We start from the raw sequence: 20,178 nt of genomic DNA, 5'->3' as shown, positions 1-20,178 counted from the left end.
GTAGAGAAGATGTTTCACCATGTTGGCCAGGCTGGTCTTGAATTCCCAAAGTCGTGATTTGCCCACCTCGGCCTCCGAAAGTGCTGGGATTACAGGCGTGAGCCACCATGCCCAGTCAAGAATATTTGTCTTTCAGATATGCACAATAAAATAGGTTACTTTTCATAGGTGAAGTAACTGTAAGCTCTCAGGAGTTGCTTACAAATCATGTCAGAATAGCCGGGCGCGGTGGCTCACGCCTGTAATCCAAGCACTTTGGAGGCCAAGGCGGGCGGATCACCTGAGGTTGGGAGTTCAAGACAAATCATGTCAGAATAAGGAAAGTGGGTAAGAGGTGACACAGACTGACCACCAGTTAGTATCTACCGAAGCAGAGTGATGAGCAATGGGCGTTCATTAGACTATTCTGACTACTTCAATATATATTTGAAACTTTGCAGAATACAAAATTTAAACTGGCCAGGTGTGGTGGCTCATGCCCGTAATCCCAGAACTCTGGGAGGCCAAGGCAGGTGGATCACTCGAGGTCAGGAGTTTGAGACCAGCCTGGGCAACATGGCGAAACCCCGCCTCGACCAAAAATATGAAAATTAGCTGGCCTGGTGGCGTGGGCCTGTAGTCCGAGCTATCTGAGGGGCTGAGATGGGAAGACCACCTAAGCCTGGGAGGCAGAGGTTGCAGTGAGCCAAAACTGCACCACTGCACTCCAGCCTGGGTGTCAGAGTAAAACCCTGTCTCAACCAAACAAACAAACAAAAAAAACCTGAAACGATTCCCCCCACTTTCCTGGCTGTGTCAGTTTGGGCATCATGAAGCTTTCTGTGCCCCAGTTTGCTTATTTGTGTAGTGGGGATCACCACAGCCCCTTTCTAGGGGTGGCCATGGGGATTTCAGTAGAAAAGTGCTCAGCACAGAGCCAGCGCACCTAGGCGAGGTGGGGGCATGGAGGAGTTAAAGAGGCAGCTGGCCAAGTGCATCCTTCCCAGCGACATGCTGGGAAACCCACCCCCACCCCGTTATCACACTTGGAATGTCTCCCCTGGGATAGAATTTGGGTGTGAAAGCGGCGGCCTTCTGAAGCTGGATCTAATTTAAAGAGATGTGCTCCTGCCTCCTCCCTCCTCCCCGCTCTAGATAGTGGGAGATCACGACAGCTTGTATTTCAAAAGTTGAGAAAAGCAAATCTCAGAAACAATGCCAAGAATCGGGACTAAATGAGTTCACAGATTGGGAAGGCACGGATAAAGCTGTTCTTGCTCACGTCTTCGGCTCCCGAGGGATTCTCCCACCTACTCCCCCCCGCAGGCCCTCGATCCACCCTCTGCTGGGAAAGCTTGTCCCCCACTCAGTGCAGAGCCAGCTTCGAGAAAGGGAGGCTTTGTGGTTCTCAGAGCCTGCAGAGCCCCCTGCAAAGGAGTCTGGACCCACCTTCCACACACATGCAGTCGTCGAAGCATTTGTTGTTGAGGCCTCGGTTGTGGGGTGTGCAGAGATGCTCCCGCAGGTCGCAGCAAGTCCCTGCCAACACAGAGACACACGCAGTCAGCCGAGCCGAGCTGCCCCTCCCCGAAGCTCTGCACTCGTTCCCACTGGACAAGAGATCCATCATCTCCATGGCAGGCTGTGCCTGGCGGGGTGGGCCATCTGGTGTGCAAGGCTCCTGGGTGAAACCGCAGATGGATGTCATGGCCGAGGCCCCCAAGCGTTGGTGGCAGAGACCCCAGCTGCCTCAGATAGGCAACTGATTGATTGTGGGAAGAGCGAAGGTGGTGTGACAGAGCGGATTGAACATTTGGGGGCTGCCAGGTGTGGAGTCAGCTCAGAGCTGGGAGGGGCCTCAGGATCCCCGACACCAATGTCCTCTTTTGACAGATGGGGAAACTGAAGCCCTGGGCACCTGCCATGGAGCCAGCTCCCAGGCGACTGACCAGTCTGCCCAAACGCAGGCCTTTTCTTTGAGCCCAGGGTGAAAACAATAGTTTGGGAATGAAGCAGCCTGTCAGGGAGCTGGTGGTCTGCCTTCTACGATGCTAACTGCTGGTTTGGTCGCTATTTTGTGGAATATTCTGGTCACCTATCTAACAGTCGTGGTGCCATGGAGGTGTGCCACTCGGATCTCTCCCGGGGAAAGCGCTTGCTGGTGGCCTCCAGCTGGGAGCAGCTTCAGGGCCACCTCGGCCCATGGCAGGCTGTTCCCCACAGCCCCTGCCAATGACTGGCACGGGGGTTCTGGGGCCCCGGCCATTTCTGCTCAGGATGGGCCTTATCTAACAGGCCACCTCTGCACCGGAGCGCCCATTACACCCCCAAGACCTTGCATGATGTCTGGAGCTTCCTCTGTCCAAACCGGCCTCCTCCCACTTTCCTCATTCGAAAGTGTTTCCCACCCCCAGCCCACCCCAAAATAAATCTGCGGCACTTTTTGTTTTGTTTTGTTGAGACAAGGTCTTGCTCCATCACCCAAGCTGGAGGGCAGTGAGGCGATCACATCTCGCTGTAGACTTGACCGCCCAGGCTCAAGTGATCCTCCTGCCTCAGCCTCCCAAGTAGCTGGAACCACAGGTGCACACCAGCAAAGCCAGCTAATTTTTAAAATTATTATTATTTGTAGAGACGGAGTCTTCCCATGTTGGCCAGGCTGGTCTTGAACTCCTGCGCTCACGTGATCCTCCCGCCTCGGCTTCCCATAGTGCTGGGATTATAGGCATGAGCCACTACGCCCAGCCTCACACTTCTGACTTACTTCAGTATCTGCTTCCTAGAGGGCCTGACAGACCCTCAAGGGCCAGGGGTTTAGGGCATTAGTTCCAATATCCGGCTTCTTGTTTTTAGACTGTCTCCATGGGGACAGCTGCTGAACAGTGAGGATGTCACCAAAAGCATCCCCGGAACGCCCGGCAGTGCAGTGAGGGGACAAGGACAGCATTAAGCTCTGCCTGGTGTCAGGAGGAAGAGGGCGGGAGGATCATCCGATTCAAGGCAGTGTGGGGCTGTGGTGGACAGGCTTTCCAGCCAGGCTGACCCAGCTGGAGCCACTTCTTAACTGTGGGACCCTGGGCAAGACTGCCCCTCTGGGGCTCAATCACCTGGCTTGAAAACTGGGTTGTTGTGAGTAATGTATTATTTTTTATGTTTTTGAGACTGAGTTTCGCTCTTGTTGCCCAGGCTGGAGTGCAGTGGTGTGATCCCAGCCCACTGCAACCTCCGCCTCCCAGGTTCAAGTGATTGAATCTCCTGTCTCAGCCTCCGGAGTAGCTGGGATTACAGGCGTGAGCCACCATGCCCAGCTAATTTTTTTTTTTTTTTTTTGAGTTGGAGTTTCGCTCTTGTTACCCAGGCTGGAGTGCAATGGCGCGATCTCGGCTCACCGCAACCTCTGCCTCCTGGGTTCAAGCAATTCTCCTGCCTCAACCTCCCAAGTAGCTGGGACTGCAGGCACACGCCACCATACCCAGCTCATTTTTGTATTTTTAGTAGAGATAGGGTTTCGCCATGTTGGCCGGGCTGGTCTCCAACACCTGACCTCAGGTGATCCACCCACCTTGGCCTCCCAAAGTGCTGAGATTACAGGCATGAGCCACTGCGCCTGGCTGTGAGTAATGTATTAAATGAATTAATGTCTGATGGTAACTCTCAGGAAAGTGGCAGCTGTTGTTATTATTTATCATCCATGAAGGGTCAAGGATCCTCAGGTTCTGGGAACCCCCACTCCCACCCAGGTTTCCTCCCAGCACCCAGTCTGGTGCCTTGAATGTGGGTGCTGGCTGGTACCTGGCAGGCAGTCTTGGTGATGGTCACACGGTTCCCCTTCGGCTGGGGATGTTTCGTTACTGTCACTGGAGAGCTTACCCCGGTGTTTCTCTGGGGACAAGAAGATCTGTCATCAGAAACCGGGGCCCAACAGAGAGGGGTTGAGCACAGGGACTCAGGTGTTGGAGTGCCCATACCACCGCCCTACCATGTGGTTTGGACAAGGCACTACACCCCTCTCTCTCTGCCTCAGTTTTCTGTCCTCTAAAATGGGATCCACAGTACTATAGACCTAACAGGTATTTTCCCCCGGGGTAACGTGAGTGGAAACAAGGAGGCGTGTGGCACGTGATAAGCACGTGACAGCATTCTACATTCCAAGCGGCATTTCCACATTGGACTCCATGCTCCTCCTCTCCCCGAGTCCCAGCTTTGGACATCTGAAGATGAGACAGGGCTCACTGGGGCCCCCACCTCAACAGATGGTGCCGGAGGGCCGGGCGTCTGGGCATGGAAGGTGATGGGGCAGGTGGGCATACCTTTCTTCTTTGCAGAGGGCCAGCCATCAGGTTTTAAGTCTTCATAATCGGTCCAGTCGAACAAGGCCATGTCCAGTGTGGGCATCACCTCCCCATCAGTTCTGGGCTGTGCCTGCCGGAGACAGTGGAGAAGGCGAATGTTGGATCCTTCAAATCCATGGAAGCAGGAGTGTGGAGTCCCAAGGCCAGAGGCCAAAGGAGACACTTCTCAGAGGCCACCTCATCCTCTGCTGGGCAGCCTGGAGTCTCAGCCCGAGGTCATAAAGACGGCTGTCCGAGGCTCCTGTTCCAATGGCCACTAGGGTCATTCCCTCCCTGTGCAACCATTACTCAAGAGAGCTCATGCAGACACACACAGGCGAATTACCCTCCAGGCCCGCCAAGGAGGGGCAGAGGCCACCCACAGGCTGGGAAGGCATTTTTTTGTTTTTTTTTTTTGAGACGGAGTCTTGTTCTGTTGCCCAGGCTGGAGTGCAGTGGTGCAATCTTGGCTCACTGCAACCTCCACCTCCCGGGTTCAAGTGATTCTCTTGCCTCAGTCTCCTGAGTAGCTGGGACTACAGGCGTGTTCCACCACGCCTGGCTAATTTTTTGTATTTTTAGTAGAGACAGGGTTCCACTGTGTTAGCCAGGATGGTCTCGATCTCCTGACCGTGTGATCCACCTGCTCTGGCTTCCCAAAGTGCTAGGATTACAGGCACGAGCCACCGCACTCGGCCATGAAGGCAATCTTGCTTGCTCACGGTCTTTAAGCCCACGAGGAGGGAGGTGGGTGTAGCCCAGGCACTCACTGGACCTTCCTATCTCTCCCTCTCCCTGCAGAGGTTACCAGCTCTCCATGGCACCATTGAGGCCACAACCAGAGCTCAGTCCCACTCACAACCTGGGCCAGTGGCCCCAGGAATGCAGAGGGCTAGAGGTCATGGCTAGATCTACACACGGGCATGTACGGGCACGTGTGCGCACGAGGACATGGGCAGGAGCTGCACCTTCTAGGCTGGGCTGCAGGGGGTCTTGGGCAACGAGATGGGTAACCATGTATTCATGGGAAACTGTCTGCAGCTTTCTCACAATCTCAAGGGAGTGCAAGACCCCCAAAAAGGATAAGAAAGATCTGCTGCTAAAAAAAGTTTTATTTATTTTGTATTTTTGTGGAGACGGGGTTTCACCATGTTGGCCAGGCTGGTCTCACACTCCTGACCTCAGGTGATCCACCCGCCTCGGCCTCCCAAAGTGCTGGGATTACAGGCGTGAGCCACCCACTACGCCTGGCCTGTTTCTTTTTATGTATTATTTCTTACATATTAGTGATCCTTTTAAATAATTTTATTTGGAAAACCTTTCAAAACCACAGAAGAGGTGCAAGAATGATGCAGTAAGCTCCTATGACCCCTCTTCTAGAATCACCGGTGGGGAGTGTTTTTGCCACAGTTTCTCTCCACATATTTTTTTTCCTTGAGACAGGGTCTCACTCTGTCACCCAGGCTGGAGTGCAGTGGTGCGATCATGGCTTACTGCAGCCCTGACCTCCTGGGCTCAAGCGATCCTCTCACCTCAGCCTCCCCAGTAGCTGGGACTACAGGCACACGCCCTCATGCCTGGTTAATTTTAAAAAAATTTTGTAGACAGCCTGGCGCGGTGGCTCAAGCCTGTAATCCCAGCACTTTGGGAGGCCGAGGCGGGTGGATCACGAGGTCAAGAGATCAAGACCATCCTGGTCAACATGGTGAAACCCCGTCTCTACTAAAAATACAAAAAAATTAGCTGGGCATGGTGGCGCGTGCCTGTGGTCCCAGCTACTCAGGAGGCTGAGGCAGGAGAATTGCCTGAACCCAGGAGGCGGAGGTTGCGGTGAGCCGAGATCGCGCCATTGCACTCCAGCCTGGGTAACAAGAGCGAAACTCTGTCTCAAAAAAAAAAAAAAAAAAATTTTTGTAGACATGGGGTCTCACTATGTTGCCCAGGAAAATCTCGAATCCCTGGGCTCCAGTGACCCTCCCGCCTTGGCCTTCTACAGTGTTGGAATTACAGGCGTGAGCCAACACGCCCGGCCCACACGTCTTTGTTAAAGATCTGATGTGGATGGGTCACAGTGGTAGCTAATGCTTATTAAATCTGGGTCTTGAGGACACGGTTTTAAAAATCACCATTATTGGCCGGGCACAGTGGCTCACGCCTGTAATCCCAGCACTTTGGGAGGCCAAAGTGGGCGGTTCACGAGGTCAGGAGATTGAGGTCAACTGACCAACATAATGAAATCCCTTCTCTGCTAAAAATATAAAACTTAGCTGGGTGTGATGGCACGTGCCTATAGTCCCAGCCACTTGGGAGGCTGAGGCAGGAGAATTGCTTGAACCTGGGAGGCGGAGGTTGATGTGAGCCAAGATCATGCCGCTGCACCCCAGCCCAGGCCACAGATTGAGACTCTGTCTCAAAAAAAATTAAAAATGAAAAATCACCATTATTATGCTTCATGCTCCTCTGTATGCAGGAAGCTCCTCCCCAGGCCTCGCTGCTCTCCATGCAGACACCTGCGTGCAGAACTGCCGCTTGCCTCCTTGGCTGTCCCCAGAGTGGCCCCCGGGACCACTTTGCCCTGGACAATGGCAGCCTCTTGTCAGGATGGAGCACCAACCAGGGCTGGAGCTAGACTGGATGGGCAGCATGAGATCTAGTTTCAGTCTAAGCTCTGTGGCCTTCTGCCCTCATGCCTCAGTCTCCCGACATGCATTAAGAGGGTTTTCCATGACATGGGCTCAGGGACCCTTCCAGCTCCGAGGCTGTTTGGGGACCCCTTACCTGGGGCCGCAGGGAGGTGATGGGCAGGATCAGGGACTCTTCTGTGGCAGGTGCTGCCTCAAAGGTGGTGAGGAAGAACATGGTGGGGGCCAGGCTGGTGGAGGATTCCTCCATGGCCGCGTCCAGCACCTGGGCTTCGGAGAGCTCTGCCTTCTTCATCAGGGAGCTGGGACCTCGGACCAACGCTCGGCCTGAGACACAGGGCGGGGAGCACAGGGGCTGCATCTGCTTGCTGCCTCGCAAGTCTATAGTAGAACCCACGTTTTATGCTGCAAACCTGGAGGCAGCAAGGACTGGACTGTGTGACAAGCCTTTGGTTGGCCCCATCCCTGCTTCCTACCCTTCTCAGGAGGGGGAAATGGGGAACTCGGAGGAAAATGTCTTGGAAGAACTTACGGTGTCGCTGGGGAGACAGCCCAGGGATTCTCCCTGTAAAGCAACATTCCAGCAAGTCCAAGTCCATGACTCGCTCTGTCGCCCAGGCTGGAGTGCAGTGGTGTGATCTCAGCTCACTGCAACCTCCGCCTCCAGGGTTCAAGCGATTATCCCACCTCAGCCTCCTGAGTAGCTGGGGTTACAGGCACGTGCCACCATACCTGGCTAATTTTTGTATTTTTGGTAGAGATGGGGTTTCTCCATGTTGCCCAGGCTGACCTAGAACTCCTGGCCTCAAGTGACCTGCCTGCCTCAGCCTCCCAAAGTGCTGGGATTATAGGCATGACCCACCATGCCTGGCCTGGCCTGAGGTGTCACAGCCAGTTGTCAGCAGACCAGGGCCTAGCCCGCAGACCTTCTCTGTTCCTGCCTCCTCCTCACCCTATCAAATCTCCCAGGAGGCCCAGCTGAAGCCCTGGAGCTGGGGGAGCAGGAACCCAGCAGGAAGGGTCCACACCCCATGTGTGCCCTCCAGCTGTTCTCAGGGGTGCCAGTGTCCTCCCCTGAAAGCTGACACAGGTGACCCTAGGAGTGGGAGGCTGAAAGTCAAGGCTGGGGACCACGACTGACCTCAGCTCACCTGGGGGGTTCTCAGTACACCTTGCAGGGAAGCCAGCCCACAAGAAGGGGCATTGAGGTTCCATTGCCTTCCTGCCGAAGAACTCTGCCACTGCGTTTGTGGCACTCGGCATGCCCCTAGAGGCAGTCTTGTCACATAGGGAGTTTAGAAGCCCAGTTCCCTGGCTTAGGGCCAGGCAAGGCTGGGAGGAGCCACTTGGGTGGAGCTAATGGGTACCGGGAGTGGGGAACCTGGGCCAGCAGGGGGCAGGCTCGCTCGCAGGGGATGTGGGGTAAGTGTTAAGGAAGGTGGGAAGGGCTGCGGGGCACCCAGATGAACAAGGCAGAAGCAGGAGGGTAGGCAAGTGACACCTCTCCTGGAGTCACCTGCATCCGTGTTGGAGGACACTGATTTGGCATCAGGAGGGAGCTGGGATTAACCAGAACAACATGCCGGGCACAGTGGTTCACTCCTGTAATCCCAGCACTTTGGGAGGCCAGGCAGATGGATCACCTGAGGTCTGGAGATCAAGACCAGCCTGGCCAACATGGAGAAACCCCATCCTACTAAAAATACAAAATTAGCCAGGCGTAGTGGTGCATGCCTGTAATCCTAGCTACTCAAGAGGCTGAGGCAGGAGAATCACTTGAACCTGGGAGATGGAGGTTGCAGTGAGCCCAGACTGCGCCACTGCACTCCAGCCTGGGCGACAAGAGTGAAACTCGGTCTCAAAACAAAAAAATACCAGAGCAACAACTGCTCACGGCCCTGCCAGCTGAGCTCCAAGCGTCCCACTAATGAAGTCTCTGCAACTACACTGAGGGTAGACGGGACCAGTCACCTCACTTTTCAGAGGGGAAACTGAGGAACAGAAAGATAACTTGCCCAGGCCCACACCCGAGTAAGTGGTGGAGACAGGACCTGACCTCGGGCAGATCTGGCTTCAGAGCCTAGGCTCTTACCCCTACCCGATGCTCCAGAGTTGAGTAAGGAATATGCTTGGAGGGCACGGAACTGTTCCATCTCTACTCGGAACTTAAAGCAGGAGAAATTTAGGTCAGATACAAAGTAGAACTTCCTGTTTCAGGAGGATGATCTGCTGATAAGACAGATTCTATTGCAACACATCCCTCTCCCCTTCTCATGCTCCAACCCCAGGCCTCTCCCAGCCTCCTCCCCTTACCAGGTGCCTCTGGCTTCAGGGGGACCTCTTCTCTCCTCTGGATGTCCTCCCAGGGACCTCACACCTCTGACCCTTCCCTGCCTCCTTTCCCGCTCCCCTCAGTCCACGGCAGGAAGCCCCCCATCCCCACCCCTCCCAGCTCTCCAGCTACCTCGGTGCAGCCTCAGCCTGTCCCTGCGCCTCTTGTGCTCCCTGCTGCGTTTCCTGGCCCTCTCCCAACCTGGAGGTCGGTTCTCCTTCCCCTTCTCTGGGTAAGGCAATGCCAGCCCCAGGAGCAGGTCCTTGTCCCGAAGGAGGCCTGCAGGACTCTGCTCAGGCAGCGGCTCCTCAGCCTCTGGCAGCCTGGAGGCCTGCCTGGTGGCAGTGACCACAGCCCCATCCTGGGCCTGGCTGGGTAGGCTTGGGCCCCACTCCTTCTTGCCCTGGCCCCGCTGGTGGTGGTGGCTGGTCTGTGTCCATAGCGCTGGGCCTGGGAGGTCGATGTGATTCTCAGGGAGGTTCCGAGCAGAGGTCCCAGGTGCAAGGGCACCTGCCAGGCTCAGCTCCAGGGGCAGCAGGAGGGTGAGGAACAGCATGGGGGCGGTGTGGATGGCAGGCCCAGCCATTGGCTCCTCCCTGCAAGAAAAGCAACACCATAAACATGCAGCCCCTCTTTGGCCCCTCACTCAAATTAAAGCTCAGTTTATCTCAATAGCCACTGAGGGGGATTTTGCCCCGGGGGACATGTGGCAATGCCTGGAGACGTATTTTAGTTGTCAAAACTGGGGAGTGCCGCTGGGGGGGTGGCTCACGTCTGTAATCCCAGCACTTTGGGAGGCTGAGGCGGGCGGATCATAAGGTCAGGAGATCAAGACCATCCTGGGCTACCATGGTGAAACCTCGTCTCTACTAAAAATATAAAAAATTAACCGGATATGGTGGTGGGCGCCTGTAATCCCAGCTACTCAGGAGGCTGAGGCAGGAGAATCACTTGAACCTGGGAGGTGGAGGTTGCAGTGAGCCAAGATCATGCCACTGCACTCCAGCCTGGGCGACAGTGAGACTCCGTCTCAACAACAACAACACCGGGACGTGCTACTGGCACGTAGAGGCCAGGGGCTGGGGGTGCTGCTAGACGCCCGACGGTGTGCAGGACGGCCCCCCAAACCAAGAATCATTGAACCAGAAAGACAACAGTGCCGAGGCTGAGAACCCCGGCTTAAATCATGTCATCAAGGTTCCAGATTAGTCTAGAATTCCTTTCTCCGCACAAACCTCTGCCCCTTGCCAAGTTCCCTAGAAGGGAACTGAGTCCCTCAGAGCCCAGAAATCTGCCTCTAGCCCCTGAGACTTGACTCAGTGCCTAATTCCATACAAATGGCGGAAAAGCCCTTGAGCACAGGCTGCAGGCAGAACCCCCTTAAGTGCTTTGTGTGAATTCATGTCACCTCACCTTTTCAACAGCTCTCTGAAATGGCTCCCGTTCTTTTCCCCATTTTTCTGAAGTGGCAATGAAGGTTCTGAGAGTCAAGTCACAACTAGTAAGTAGCACTGTGTCGTTTCTGTCCTGAGCGCTGAACCCCCGTGGCTGTCCCAGGATGACCCCGCTCAGCCTTTTTCTTCTCCTCCCACGATGAGCTCCGAGGCCCCAGCATGTTCTGACACTGTCCCTTCTTTGGGCTGAAGGACTTTGGGGACAGCTTTGCAGACTTGGCTCTGATCCCTGCACGGTGGAATGAGCCAACCCCACCTACCCTCAGGACAGCCCCCTCAGGGGACCCTGTGTCCTCCCTCACACTGAAGGGAGAAGCCTCAGCTCCCAGGCAGCGGGTGTGTCTGTCGGACTCTGGACACCCTTGGCCCCTGTATGCCACCTGCAGTGGCTCCCCCATGAACCCCCCTCCACTGCACCAGCCTCACCCATCCTGGACCTGGGCACCGGGTTAGCTGGGCTAATTGAATTTTTACGGCCCCCCGAGTATTCCACTCGGCTGGCAAGGGTGCTTACACCATCTTTTCTTTGTGATTTGTGGTCGTATAATTGCCCAGGGCTGAGGAAAGGTTGATGGGCCTGGGACATTTCCCTGCTTCCTGGCGCCTCTCCCTGCGGCCTCCATGCTGGCGAGCCCACCCCAGTGTCACCTTAGCCGACCCCAACTGAGGGTAGTAGGGCAGCAAAACTGCTGTGTCCTGGAAGCTCCGAGCAGGCTCACCCGAGGGGAGAGGAGGGAGGAAACGCCTCCTCCAGCCTCTCAGCGTCTGTGGTGGCTTCACCCAGCTCTGCCTCCATCCAGGCCTGGCACGTCCTGGTCCCCTGGGAGCCTGGGCCCCGGCCTCCACTGCCCACAGCTCAGCTCTTCCTAGAACCGTGGGCGGAGACAAGGAGGTGACCATCACTTCCCATCTTGTCCCCTATCCTGAGGTCCGTCTGAAGATCCTGGGTGAGCCTTGGTGAAGTGCGTGGGACCCTGGGACAGGCTTGTTGTGACAACCCTGTCTCTTGTCACACCTGCATCCATTCCTAAGGCCACAGCCCCTGCGCTTCAGTCCCTGCTACTGTCCTAGTCACCTCACCAGCAATGCAAGGCTCTGCCCCCACCTTGCCTCCAGCCCTTTCCTAACAAGTACTCCTGAGGCCGGAGCTCAGGAAGCTGGGCCTGTGCCCCCCTGTCCCCCGCCATTCCTGAGGTGGGGGAAGGGCCCACTTGAAAGCCCTGTCACTCAAGCATTGTTCAGTGCAGAGGGAACTTCCATCCTGCTTCAGGGCCTGTGAATCGGGGCTGCTCTCTGGGCTGGCGTTTAGCCTGACCGCTGCCAGACTTCGCCCTCTGCTCTCCCTGTGACTGGAAAGGCCACGCACATGTGGGATGCCAACCGTGTCCGAGCCCCAGCCCTGCCTTTCGGTCCTGCAGGGACATTGACAGCCTGGGAGAAGCCCAAAGAGCATCCCGGGGACAGGGAAGCTTCGGGACGTTGGCCAATGAATGGAATCACCCCTCCTCCCTGTCTGGAGGTTGAGGGGAATGAGGTAGAAAACCCAGACAGCGCAAGCAAGAGAGCAGAGGAGGCTCGGCAGAGAGGTGGTCAGCTTCTCAGCTAGCCTGCTGTCCCCGGGGACACACAAGGCTGTCAGTGACCCTCAGAGCCAGCCTCTGACCCTGGTGACCAGCCTCAGTGCTGGCCTTGGAGAACAGCTCCTCCCCTGCAGAGCTGGGAGATGAACCCCACTCCCACCCCACTTCAACACCCCCAAGCAACGTGGTCCCACCCAGACCAGCATCTTCCCAAGCTCCGCTGCCAAGACCCTCTTTGGCTGTGGGTCAGTACACTGTCCTCAGGAACCCCAGTCTGAGTACCATCTTTGTTCCCTCCCACCCTTCAAGCCCCACAAATCACACAGGCAGCCAGCCTGGGGCAGAGGAAGTGGGATTTCAGTGCGCAGTGCCAGAGCACTCATTGGGGTACACCCACGGGTGGTCCCTCCTCTCCCCAGACCCAGCACATACTGGTGGCATGGCTACTCGGGTTGTGACCCTTACCTGCTCAAAACTGTCTATGGCTCCCTATTGCCTTCCCATGTAACCACAGACTCCTTTCTTTGGCACTTAAGACCTTGTGTAATGTGACCTCAACCAAGCTTTGCAGCACCAGCTTCTACTCTCTCCCCTTCACAGGCAACAGAGACTGCTCCCTGGGCCCCAAACACACCCCTGCTTTTCTGGCTCTCTGTTCTCACTTCGGCCATCCCCTCTGCCTGGAACCTCTCCCACCCTCACCCATCTCTCTCTGTCCAAGTCCTGCCCATCCTCTGGGACTCAACCCAAATGTCCCTTCCTCCAGGAAGCCTTGTTCAGCCCCTCAACTCAATGTCTTCCCGCTTGGTGCTCCCACATGCCTTTGATCCTGAAGACCTGCCTGCTCTTGAAGACCTCGAGTGTCATTTTGTGCTGGCACTGTTAGGTTTTTTTAAGCCCTTGCCTAGACCGGACTCTCTGAAGGACTTTGCCCAGTCTCCCCTCTGCGCTGTGGCACCTCTGGCACCTCCAGGACTCTGCAAGTAATTGGTGCCAGTAGCTATGGATCAGAACGGAAGTGGGTTGAGCACAGTCAAATTTATATATCATGTTGGGCACAGCGGCTCACACCTGTAATCCCAGCACTTTGGGAGGCCGAGGCGGGCGGATCACCTGAGGTCAGGAGTTTAAGGCCAGCCTGGCTAACATGGTGAAACCCCATCTCTACTGAAAATAGAAAAATTAGACGGGCATGATGGTGTGCGCCTGTAATCCCAGCTACTCAGGAGGCTGAGGCAGGAGATTTGCTTGAATCTGGAGGTGGAAGTTGTAGCGAGCCAAGATTGTGCCACTACACTCCAGCCTGGGCGACAGAGACTCAAAAAGAAAGAAAGTTTATATCTCAGCAGATCATAAATAAATCTCCAGGATGTGTGAGTGTGTGTTGTGAGCATCTGGCATGTGTGTGTGAGTGCATGTGTGAGCTTGTGTGGGTGTGTTGTGATCATGTGTGAGCGTGAATAGATGTAGGTGTGTACATGTGTGTTGTGAGTGTATGTGAGGGCATGTTAGCATGTGTGTGGGTGTGAGCATGTGTGTGTGTTGTGGGCATGTGTGAGTGTGAATGTGTGCAGGTATGTGAACGTGTGAGTGAGCATGTGTGACTGTGTGTATGTGTTGTGAGCTTATATGTGGGTGTGTGAGCATGTGGCTAGTGTGAGGGTGTGTGTGAGCTTATGTGTGGGTGTTGTGAGCATGTGTGAGTGTGAATATGTGTGTGGACGTGTTCGTGTGTGTGAACTAGTGTGTGCGAGTGTGTTGTGAGCATGTGTGAGCATGACTATGTGTGTGGGCATGTATGTGTGAACATGTGTAAGTTAGCTCGTGGAGTGTGTGTGAGAATGTGTGTTGTGAGCATGTGTGAGCATATGTGTGTGCACAAGCGTGTTTGTGAGCATGTGTGTGGGGTATGTGCAATAGTGTGTGTGAGCTGGAGGAGGGGCTGGGGGAAGCCTGCGCAGGCCCCTCTCTCCAACCCCAGGATTTGTACACTGCTCTTGGCACAGCCCAGCAGCGGAGATGCCAGCCTGGCAGGGAGCCCCTCAGGAAACATGGGCTGCTACAGAAGTCGTGCCAAGGATCCAGAGCGACCAAGGGCTCCCATCCATTTCTGTCACTCTGGAAGCCAGTTGGAGGCTGTGTCACAAAGCACCAGGCAATCAGGCGGAAGGAGGAGGCAGCCCCCCTCTGCCTCCCCACAGCCCGCGGCGGTTCTGCCCCCGGCCGGGTTGCTCACAAAGCCTGCGTTGCCGGCCCTGGGTCTGCTCCCCGCAGCCGGACACAGTCAGCAGCCGGGAGTCACCCTGGACAAGAGCTGCTGAGGGACGGCAGGAACATCCACAACCCATAGACGGCCCCTTTCACCACTGAGGTCTGTTAGTGAATCATTAAAAACAAAACAAATTAAAGCAAAAGCAATCATAATTGTAGGAACTGCTGCCCGGAGCAGCTGGGAAGCCCAGGCCCTTCCTCGTTTCTTTCTTTCATCCACATCTCATTTATCCTCTCGACTGCCCTGTACATCGGGGAGACTTTTCTATATTTTTAAAGTGACGAAACCGAGGCTCTAGGGATCAGTGGGAGGATGTAAGCCACGAATCCAAGATGGCACAGCTGGGAAGTGGCAAAGCCCATCCCAAGCCCCGGGTTCTCCTGGCACCCGGTGCACACAGGACATGGTTCTTGTCCCCATTTCCCTGGGGCCACCTGCCTCCCCCACACAGCTGCTCATCATCGTGGTAAGAGGCATCTTTGTCCTTGAGTGCTGTCAGGGCCCAGGAGGCCCCAGGAGCTGGGACACAGATACTAACCAGGGAGGGGAAGGGGCTTATCTCAAGCCCCCATCCTAGGGGACAATTGGAGAGCTGTCTCCATCCAGAGGCCGCAGGAAGGCAGTCTCATCGTATGCAAACGAAGGCGATGAATCCAGCCTGGAGTCAGCTTTGATTCCTGAGCCCCTCCCCCACAACAGCCTTGCATTTGGGGGCCAGGAGACTGGGGGGATCCTGCCCTGCCTGCCTGAGGGACAACTGTGGAGCTTGGCCACAGGCTTCTCAGGACAGGTGTCGGACCAGCATTCCTGCTGTGCTGATCAGCCTTCCTGTTGCATACGGGCTGGGGGGAGCAAGTCATGGCTGGCCAATGCGGTCCAGTGGGAATCCTGGATCAGGGATATCAGAAATGCTGGGATGGTGAGGGAAGATTATGGTGTGAAGCAGACAACCCCCCACTGGGAGAACAGGAGCCCATCAGCCTCCCTCCCTTTCCCCAAGTCTATTCCTCATGTGCCAAAGAAACAAATTTGTGCCACCGTATTTGGCAGGAATGTTTCAGGGGTTCTGTAAGCATCTGATTCTAGCTTCGCTTTAAAAATATATTTTAAAAATTATTTTGAAAACTGTAGTAAAAATAACAGACACTCTTGAATGCATTCCCTACCCAATTTGAACATGGGCACGGCCCCATCATAATTTGAGCTTCTGGTTCACTGAAGAGTATTCCAGGGATGTAAGGTGAGCAGTTTCAAAGACCCGCTGCCATTTGCAGCTGCTTAATTGCATGCACCGGGATTTTCTCAACATGAACAATCAAAGCCAGTTAGAAGGGCAGCCTCGTATCCATGAGTGTAACGGATATCCATTACATTATTTTATATCACTGAGAACAGCTTCTTTTTTCTCATTGGTTTACTTGATATTTATTTATTTAGAAACAGAGTCTTGCTCTGTTACCCAGGCTGGAGTGCGGTGGCACAATCTTAGCTCACTGCAACCTCTGCCTCCCGGGTTCAAGCAATTCTCTTGTCTCAGCCTCCGGCGTAGCTGAGATTACAGGCACTGTCACCATGCCCAGCTAATTTGTGTTTTTAGTAGGGACAGGATTTTGCCATGTTGGCCAGGCTAGTCTTGAACTCCAAACCTCAAGTAACCCACCCGTCTTGGCCTCCCAAAGTGCTGGGATTACAGGGGTAAGCCACCACACCCGGATGGTTTACTTTATTTGTTTATTTAGAGATGGAGTTTCACTCTTGTTGCCCAGGCTGGAGTACAATGGTGTGATCTCGGCTCACTGCAACCTCCGCCTCCCGGGTTCAAGCAACTCTCCTGCCTCAGCCTCCCGAGTAGCTGGGGTTACAGGTGCCTGCCACCACACCCGGTTAATTTTTGTATTTTATTAGAGACGGGGTTTCACCATGTTGGACAGGATGGTCTCAATCTCTTGACCTCATGATCCGCCTGCAGGGGTACAATCTTGGCTCACGGCAACCTCTGCCTCCTGGGTTTAAACAATTCTCTTGATTCAGCTTCCTGAATAGCTGCAATTATAGGCTCACACCACCACACCCAGCTAACTCTTTAATTCTTGTATTTTTAGTAGAGATGGGGTTTCACTATGTTGGCTAGGCTGGTCTTGAACTCCTGACCTAAGGTGATCCACCCACCTTGACCTCCCAAAATGCTGGGATTACAGGCATGAGCATCACGCCTGGCTTGAGCCACCGAACCCGGTGTTTTTCTTTTTTTTTTTTTTCTCAGCAAATTGACACAGAACAGAAAAGGTGGTTTTCTTTAAAATAAGTAAATATTAGTCTTGGCTACTTGGGAGGCTGAGACAGGAGGATCCCTTGAGACCAGGAATTTGAGTTCAGTCTGGACAACATAGTAAATTCCTGTCTCTAAAAAAAATTTTTTTTAACAAAAATTAAACTAAGTTATTATTATTGTTGTTATTATTGTTTTTACACCCCAGGCTGGAGGGCAGTGGCATGATCTCGGCTCACTGCAACCTCTGCCTCCCAGATTCAAGTGATTCTCCTGCCTCAGCCTCCTGAGTAGCTGGGATTATAGGCACATGTCACCACGCGTGGCTAATTTTTGTATTTTTAGTAGAGACGGGGTTTCACTATGTTGGTCAGGTTGATCTCGAACTCCTGACCTTGTGATCCACCCGCCTCAGACTCCCAAAGTGCTGGGATTACAGGCGTGAGCCACTGCGCCTGGCCTTAAACTAAGTAATTATTCTAAATTGGGGCAAAGCAGTGGTTGCACAGAATCTACATGGGAGAGGCCAAAGAGAGTTAGTCTGACGGCAGGTAGGGCTTAAAGTTGTGTCTGCATAAAATAGAGAAAGTTTTCATTTGGGGAAAGGAATTACTGGTGGTGGTGGGGTGCTACGCTGCTTATAAAATACTCTTTTGTTGGTTTCGTGTATGGGATTATAGGTCGAGTTTCATTTGGGAAAAGATTTGCACTACTCAAAATGTTTCTTTTTGGCAGGGAGTAGGCCCACTGGACCATTGGGTTAGGTGGTCTCAAAGGCCCAGTCTAGTCTGCCAAGGGAGCCTGAGAATTTATGATCCATAAGGACATGACTTCTCCATCTGTCTGTTCAACTGCCAGGCTCCTATGGGGAGAGGTGACAGATCATGTCCTGTAGGGTCTGGACTGAGCCGCCGGGGGCTAGGGACACAATCTCCTTCCCTTCCGGATACTCCCAGCCAGCAGCTCCATGGGGAGGAATTATATCCCCAGACCCAGGACTCAGTAGTGCTGAGGACACATTTTGCTGAATGCAGGAATCATCTCAGATTTTATGTCTTCGTAGTTCCAGGAAGATCTTAAGATTTTTTGTTTGTTTGTAGACGGGGTCTCTGCTCTGTCATACAGGCTGGAGTAGAGGGGCACCATCACAGCTCACTGCGGCCTCGACCTCTCCAGCTCAAGCGATCTTCCTGCCTCAGCCTCCTAAGTAGCTGGGACGACAGCCACATACCATCATGCCAGGCTAATTTTTTTCTTATTTTTAGTTGAGAGGAGGTCTCCCTATGTTGCCCAGGTTGGTCTTGAAGTCCTGGCCTCAAGTGATCCTCCCACCTCGGCCTCACAAAGTGCTAGAATTACAGGCGTGAGCCACCGTGCCCAACAATTGCTTTAACTTGAAATTGATCTGCCCAACTTTTCCCTCTGTTACTCCTCATCACTCACATGGACATTTCCTGGAATGGCAGGAATTGGAGATGTTCGGTGCAGTCCCGAAGCCCCATTTGCTCTTAGCAGTGTGGCCACTCTGCAGTCAGCCCCAGCTCCAGTTAGGGCATCCTGGAGCCCCTGGCCCCCTAGGAGCAGACTTCTGTCTTCTTTAGATGGAGCTGACACCCTCAGGGCTGGAAAATGGGTAATTTTCTTGTTGAGTCAAAACAGTCATATCCTACATGAGAGTCGGGGAGCCACTGTGTGGATTCTAAATCCATTCCTGGGCTGGGCTCTTCCCAAGGCAATCTGGGACAAGAGTGTTCTAGCCCCGCTCCTAACCCCTCCCCACATCTCCTCCCCTCATGAGTCTACTTCCTTGTCTGTGAAATGGGATTATGAGGCTGTCATGAGACTTGACTACTTAGGAAGTCAGTGCTCCTGTGTGGTTTGCGTGTGGGTGGGTGGTGGTGTTCCAGGTATGGATGGAACCCAGCAGTGCAGATCGGGTAGAGGACGGGGCAGGTGAGACTCACAGCAGCTGCCCTGCTGGGTGTTCAGTGGCATACTGGCGCCTTGATCATCCTGGGCTAGTCCCTACCCACCTCCCTGCCTCCCTATGGCTCTGTATCCCCCGAAGTGCCACCTGGCCAATAGGAAGGGGCCTCTCAGCATTCCCTAGGCCTCAGAGCAGCCAGAGTTCCACCTCCCCCTCCACGGGCCTTTCTCGGGCACAGAGCTCTGCCTTTTGCTGTGCTGGGCACCGCTGCCTCCTTGCAATGGAGATTGGAGGGGAGAGTGAAACCGGTGATCAGCCACTAGCCAAGCCCCTCTGTGTGAGGGACCAGGATGCCAGGCAAGGGCACTGCTGCAGTCGGAGCGGGGAGACCTGGCTCCTAGAAAACACCAATCTGAGGGGGGACATACAGTCCTGGCTCATTGGGATAGGAGAGAGCCAAGTCATGCCTTAGAGAATGCTGCAACTGTGAGGGGACCCAGCCCCCTGCCGGCAGGGTGCTCTCAGTCTAAGCCAGAAGCAGCCCCTGCCCTGGGGACCCTCCCATCTAGCAGAAGAAATATAGTTGCTGTCCTCAGAAACTTCCCAGTCTGATAAAAGAGGCACAGCTCTGGGCTTGGGAGGGTCCCACAACATGGAGCTTCTGATCTGCCAGCAAAGACACAGTCCTTGTCTCCAGGTTTCCCCGCTGATATAGGAGGCACAGTCCTGGTGAGAGGCCACAGGTCTAATGAGAGGTGGAGGCCCAGACGTCACTGTTACAGATTCCAGCTCACAGTGTCAGCCCAAACCCACTGAGCTGAGTCACGGGAGGCCCTCCCTGAGCAGTGCAGAAGCTAGACAACTTGGGCAAGGTTCTTAACCTCTCTGGGCCTCAGTTTCCTCTCTTGTAAAATGCCAGCTGTTGCGAGGATTGGAGAGTAAAGGTCTTTTTTTTGTTTTGTTTTATTTTTATTTTTTGAGACAGAATCTCATTCTGTTCCCCAAGCTGGAGAGCAATGACATGGTATCGGCTCATTGCTGAGATCTATCTACTGTTCTAGGCCCAGAGCTTTACATTCATTATTTAACTTGACCCTTTGAAATAGATAATTTTTTTTTTTTTTTGAGACAGTTTCACTCTGTCCCCCAGGCTGGAGCACAGTGGTGCAATCGCGGCTCAACTTCTACCTCCCAGGCTCAAGTGATTCTCCTGCCTCCGCCTCTCAAGTAGCTGGGATTACAGGAATGTGATACCAAGCCCGGCTATTTTTTTTTTTTTTTTTTGAGATGGAATTTTGCATTTGTTGCCCAGGCTGGAGTGAGATGGCGTAATGTTGGCTCACTGTAACCTCCGCCTCCCAGGTTCAAGTGATTCTCCTGCCTCAGCCTCCC

General features: G+C 54.1%; 1 protein-coding gene across 1 annotated transcript in view; it reads right to left on the bottom strand.

Annotated features, from left to right (window-relative positions):
* The window catches only part of DRAXIN (dorsal inhibitory axon guidance protein), a 29,295-nt gene that overhangs the window by 3,708 nt on the left and 5,409 nt on the right, over positions 1–20,178 (bottom strand). Inside the window, exons 2-6 of the mRNA XM_032300399.1 lie at positions 9,417–9,880; positions 7,089–7,279; positions 4,290–4,401; positions 3,772–3,861; positions 1,429–1,518 (exon numbers count right to left, since the gene is read on the bottom strand). Coding sequence (XP_032156290.1) covers positions 1,429–1,518; positions 3,772–3,861; positions 4,290–4,401; positions 7,089–7,279; positions 9,417–9,870 — 937 coding nt within the window. The 5' untranslated portion in view covers positions 9,871–9,880. The remainder of the gene's footprint in view (positions 1–1,428; positions 1,519–3,771; positions 3,862–4,289; positions 4,402–7,088; positions 7,280–9,416; positions 9,881–20,178) is intronic.

Source organism: Sapajus apella, unplaced genomic scaffold, assembly GCF_009761245.1.
Source record: "Sapajus apella isolate SASKATOON/1434 unplaced genomic scaffold, GSC_monkey_1.0 scaffold43, whole genome shotgun sequence".
In the NCBI taxonomy this organism is placed as follows: domain Eukaryota; kingdom Metazoa; phylum Chordata; class Mammalia; order Primates; family Cebidae; genus Sapajus; species Sapajus apella.
This window is presented reverse-complemented; position numbering and strand designations above follow the sequence as displayed.